The following is a 6,000-nucleotide window of genomic DNA, read 5'->3' as shown; positions in this document are numbered from 1 at the left end:
TATGTTATCCAGACTTTGAGATTAGAATCTTGCCCCATCATGGGCCATTATTTTTCCAGTGGCATTATCTATCTCTGCATCTCAGACTTGCATGTGTGGTCCAACATGTGCTTCCACAAAGCACTGAGTGAAATGGGTGAAAAAATGAATTGCATGAAAGAATATATTCCTCAAACAAAGCCCAGTGCCTCCCGTTAAAACCCTCTTGTTATGTTCTCAGGACACTCTCTCTCTGTCCACCCTCCTTCACGTGGCTGTGTGTCTCTGCCCCAGTCTCCACAGGGCATCCTTCACGTCCTTGTTTCTCAGACTGTAGATGAGGGGGTTGAGCATCGGGATGACCAGGGTGTAGAAGACAGAGACCACCTTGCCCTGCTCCATGGACTCCACAGCTCCCGGCTGGGCATACATGACAAAGACAGTCCCATAAAAGAGGGACACAGCTGTCATGTGGGAGCCACAGGTGGAGAAGAGCTTGTGTCTCCCTCCTCCTGAGCACATCCTCAGGATGGTCACTGTGATGTAGCCATAGGAGACGAGGACCACGAGTGTGGTGCCCACGATGATGAGGCCACAGATTCCAAACAAGAGCAGCTCATTGATGGTAGTGTCAGCACAGGCAATCTGGATCATAGGAGGCACATCACAGAAGAAGTGGTCGATGTGGTTGGAGCTGCAGAACGGGAGAGTGAATGTGAAGCTGGCCTGCAGAATGGAGTTGAGGAAGCCCCCACAGTAGGAGCCCAGCACCAGGCAGGCACAGACCGAGGGGCGCATGGTGATGGGGTAGAGCAGGGGGCTGCAGATGGCCATGAAGCGGTCATAGGCCATCACGGCCAAGAGGAATGCCTCAGTGGTAGCCAGTAAGGAGAAGAAGAACAGCTGTGTGGCACATCCTGCAAAGGTGATGACCTTGGAGGAGGACAGGAAGTTGGCCAGGGCCTTGGGGGCGATGACAGATGAGTAACACAGGTCCACAAAGGAGAGGTTATTGAGGAAGAAGTACATTGGGGAGTGCAGACGGGTATCCAGGGTGATGACCACGATCATGGTGAGGTTCCCCAGGACGGCCACCATGTACAAGACAAGAAACAGAGCAAACAGCAGGGCCTGGGTCTGCGGACCTCCCTCAAAGCCCTCCAGCACAAACTCCTGCAGAGGCATCACTGAGAGGTTTCCATTTTGGGGGGTTGACATGACTCTGAGCTGGGGGACACAGGGCAGAGAGCAGATAGCTGGTGGGAGGCAGGGAGAGGGAGCAGGTCAAGGCCACAGGGTCATACTCTCTTGGAGAATAGGAGCCTTTCAGTGCCTCACTACCCACTGACCAAGGGACCACCAGCTGCCCAGCTCTGCTTTCAAATGAGCTCAGACTGGCCTGAAATGGCAGACATTCCTCTGATTCACATCTTCATATACTTGCTTGGAGCGCTCCCTCCATGAGAAACTGAGTGTTGCTGAGGATCTGAGGGGGCATCACAGGTGTCTATCTGAGCTGAGAGCCTTCGGTGTAAAACAGCAATGTAGCCATGTTTCACTCCTTTCAAGGAAATACTGCTTCACCTCAAGGATGCTCCTAAGCTGTTGCATTTACACATCTCACTTAAGTATGTAATCTTGTGTTTTCTGCACCTTATTTTACTGATTCACTAATTTCAGAAGTATTATTAAGCACTTTCTGTTTCAGGACTGACCTAGTAATTGTTCCACCGCTACACTAAGCTGGCAGCAGAGCAGGGACCAGTCCTCACCAGGCTCATTCAAGTGCTTTCTGTCTCTCTTCCCTGTGGATGCTCAGCCCCAACTCAGCATCTTTTCTTTTCTTTTTTTTTTTTTTTTTTTTGAGCCAGGGCCAGTTGTATGCATCATTGAGGAACTCAGGGTGCTTCTTACCAATGTCCAGATGTTGGACAATTCATAGAAAGGGGACAACCCAACTCTATGGTCTGAGAGGCAGTGGGACAGGGGCTGTGACACATTCAGGACCTGAGCATGTCCTCCCCTCCTTACTTCCATGCCCCTGGCTCTTTGGCACATCCTTGTGGGTGATTGCTTGGAGTTGTGGGAGCCTCCAACACTGTCACATCTGCTCAGTGTCTGGGTCCTCCTGCTGGGTATTGCTTCATGACTCTGTCACAGCCCAGACCTCCATTGTCTGTCCTGAGCAGGGCTGACCACCACACTCACGTGGGACATGGGGCCACGTGATGGCCAGAGGAATGGTCCGAGGAGATTGAGTCTAAGGAGGTAGGAGTGGGGAAGGAAGGTGGGCACAGAGCAACTGTGTCTCCCAGGGAGGGGAAGAGGATCAGTGAGAGGGCAGAGTCTGATTTCAGAGAGATTCCATGTTTTCTAGGGATCAGAGCTGTAGCATCATGGGTCTGGCTTTCTTTGCAGGGAGTGAGCTCCATGTGAGTGGGGGTGTGCAGGCAGAGGCTGGATGGTCAGTGAAGGGGGAAGAAGGGATGATCCTCACGTTCCCTAACATCCTGAAGTTCTCTTGGAAGGTGGTCTGTGAGAGCCATGGCATTCTAACAATACAGGGTGTGGTGAAAGAGTGGGTGGTCCAGCGTTCCTCTCCTGGGCTACTTGATCCACCCTCACAGCAGAGGGGATGCTGGTAGACCCCCTCAAATTCAGGGTTGGACCTGGTGCTCAGGGTGGAGTTGAGGGTCTGCCCTGTACACCTTAGTTGTGTGCCTGGCCAGACCCTATGCCCACACTCACACCTGAGGGGCGACGCCCTTGCCCTCTGCTTTGCCCACCCATGTGTTCACCCACATAACCATGTCAAATGCGACCAGAAGGGCCATCTCCCACCCACCACCCCAGATTGGGTGACCCTGCTTCTGTGTCCCCTGGGGTTTCCGGCTTCATATTTGAGACTATTTCCTAGAACAGTTTGTCCACCTCACGAGCCCTTGGGTCATCACAACAGTGACCCTAGGATGCCTGGGGGAGTACATCAGAAGCAGTTGGCATTTTCATCTGGGAAGCCAAGCTCCTGGCTTGGCTTTTGAAAAAACAAACTCACATTCCTTTGGCTTTTGAGTTGACCCAAGTGGGGCTGTGGTGGTAGGTTCAGTAAACCTGCCTTTGAGTTGAACCTGAGAAGTACTTTCCCAGGCGAAGCAGAAGAATCCATGCCGTCTATGAGTGTCTATTTGTAGTGACTGTGTCCTGAGCCCTTTCCTTGTGAACTCTCATTATTCGTGTGGTCTAAGCTCCTACAGCATCAGCTTGAGAAGCCAAGAGCTTGTCAGAACTGCAGAATCTTGGGCACCAAAGTAAAACCCACATTTACTGTAGAACCCCTGATTATTTCTACTCTCATTAAGCTCAGACCCACTGCCCTAACTGACCCTGCCCAGGGCAGTGAGGAGTGGAGGACCTTATTGTCCAGGATCCACGCTCCTGGGACTCACCTGTCAGTGAGGCTGACCATGCCCTGCTGAGTGATGACCGCACTGCCTCTGTGATGTCAGGAGGGGCATGGCTCACCCAGGACCCTGTGCTCCCTGGGAGGACAGGACTCCTGACCCAGGTCTGTGCTGATGATAATGATGTGGTGTTGAAGGCTTCCTCCCTCGTCCACCTCTGGCCTCCTGTGCAGGGAAGTGAGAGTGAGGAGGGGGACAGAGGAGGGCAGCAGGTTCTGGCTGCAGAAACTTCTGGGTCTTGATAGAAGCAGAGCAGGGCATGAACTCAGCTCACCTGCCCTTCCGCACTGTCCATCACCTGGGAAGCACATTAAGCTGCCTGCACCTTGGGGACACTCTGCTGGGAAGATCTCTCCACGGGCACAGCAGGTCTTTGGGCCTCGAACAGCCAATTAGCTGCAGTTGTTTGTGTTCTGGCCTCTAAAGTGCCCTGGGACTTCCACTTCTACTGTGTCCCCTGTGGCACCCATTTTCTGACCCCCCTCACCTTCAGGGCTGGGAACTGAACCCAGAAATTCCTCTGAACCCCAGAGCAATGAATAGGACGTAAGCACTGAGTCTAACAGCAGAGCCCATGGCCTTCCCTCAGGGGCAAGAGGTGAGAATCCCTGGGCCTAGAGCCCCTCCTCCTAACCAAGCCCTCCTGCTACATTCCCACTATGTTGGTTGAGAAAAAGTGACCTGGTGTGAAAGAGTCCTGCCTTGAGGAACTGGGTCCCTCCCTTCTATCATGGTTCTCCTCCCTCAAGCCCCCTGACCTTGTGCAAATCACTCTGTCCTTATCACATGTATCAGTTAATTTAAGAGCATCCTTTTTTACATTTTTTATTTCTAACATACATATTTAAAATTATCTATTTTAAAAAAATTCAAAATGAACATCTGTTTGCAGAAATCCAAGCAATGAAGACGTGGCAAAGGAAAAAGTGAAACTTTAACCCATGTAAAAACCTCAGTCCTATTTAGAACCAGGTGGATTCCCTACAGACATGTGTGCATGTTGGTGGGTTTTATTTTATTGGTTTTAACTTCTCTAAAATATGGATCACGACATTCATTAATTCTACAAGATGATCTTTTCACTAACTCTATGAATATCTAAGTCAGTTTTTTGCCTTTAATGGGTATATTAACTAAATTTATTTATCCATCATATTAGTGGACCATGAGACTATTTTTTCTGTTATAAACAATATGGGGAAGAATGCTCACTCTGTCCTCCTGGTCACATTGCTGGGGACTGGCAGCTGATCTTTATGCCTATTCCCTACTGACCTCTCAGACCTGGTACAATTTCCGCCTCTGGCATCAGCACACGAAAAATGCACATGGGTCTCCCCTCAGTACTTAACATCTTTCATCTTCTGAATATTTGTGCATCTCACAAGGTGTGACGACTAGTTGTATCAATTTGACCGGGCCAGGGGATGTCCAGATATTTGGTCAAACATGATTCTAGGTATTTGGGTGAGGGTGTTTTTGGATGGATTTTAAATTGGTACACAGGGCAAATCAGATTGCACTCCCTAATGTAGGTGGGCCTCGTCCAATCAGTTGAAAGCTTGAATAGAAGAAGACATTGACCCACCTCTAAATAAGAAGGAATTCCATCTGCCTGACTACCTTTTAAGCTGGGACATCAGGGTTTTCCTGTTCTGGTACTCAAAACTGAAAACAGCAGCTTTTCCTGAATCTTGAGCCTGCCAACCACAGATCTGGGGGCCTGTTGGCATCCATAATAATGTGGGGGTGATTCCCTATACTCACTCTCTTTCTATATATGCCTGTGTTGTTGTTTAGTTGCTAGGTCATATCTGACTCTTTGCTTCCCCATGGACTGTAGCCTGCCAGGCTCTTCTGTCCATGGCATTTCCCAGGCAAGACTCCTGCAGTGGGTTGCCATTTCCTTCTCCAGGGCATCATCCCGACCCAGGGATTGAGCCCATGTCTCCTGCATTGGCAGGCGGGTTCTTTACCACTGAGCCACCAGGGAAGCCCTGTACATGTCTGTGCATGTCCTGCAGGCTCTGGGTCTCTGGGAAACCCCGACTGGTCCACTGTCACTAGTGTCTGCTTTCAACGAGCACCACTGTGAGTGGACAAACATCTTTCCACACAGTTGTTGGCTGTTTGTGCTTCTAATTCTGTTATTTGCTCCTTTACAAGCACATTACTGTAACGCAGTCCTGCCTGGGGGCTGTGATCCAAATTAGACAAGCAGGGGAGGCTGAGCCTGGACTTGCCCACTACTTTGCAGACCACAGCCCCAGGAACACTGGCCTGATAGCCATATCACTGGGCTCAGTGACTCACATACTTGCTGTTCCAGTGTGAGGCAGAGTTCCTCCCATTTATTTCAGTCTTTGGCCTTAAAAACCCTACCCAGCCTCATCCTAGACTAAACTCTGGTCCACTTTCCTCCCGGGAGGAAAACTTCCCACACAACAGTCAATCATTGCTCTCTCAGTCACTACTTTCTATTTTACAACAAAATTTTCATTTTTCTCATGGATTCTGAGCTCTTTCCATATTTAGTTCAGTTCAGTTCAGTCACTCGGTC

The 6,000-nt window shown here is 50.0% G+C and overlaps 1 protein-coding gene across 1 annotated transcript; it reads right to left on the bottom strand.

Moving 5' to 3' along the window:
- Positions 1-246: 246 nt before the first annotated feature.
- On the bottom strand, positions 247-1,197 carry LOC102415291 (olfactory receptor 12-like). Its single transcript, XM_045165975.1, has one exon. The coding sequence runs from the start codon at positions 1,195-1,197 to the stop codon at positions 247-249; it is 951 nt and encodes a 316-aa protein (XP_045021910.1).
- Between the last annotated feature and the right edge of the window lie 4,803 nt (positions 1,198-6,000).

The sequence above is a fragment of the Bubalus bubalis genome, chromosome 6 (genome assembly GCF_019923935.1).
Source record: "Bubalus bubalis isolate 160015118507 breed Murrah chromosome 6, NDDB_SH_1, whole genome shotgun sequence".
Lineage (NCBI taxonomy): Eukaryota > Metazoa > Chordata > Mammalia > Artiodactyla > Bovidae > Bubalus > Bubalus bubalis.
Note: the sequence above shows the minus strand (reverse complement) of the source record. Positions and strands in the feature narration are given on the sequence as shown.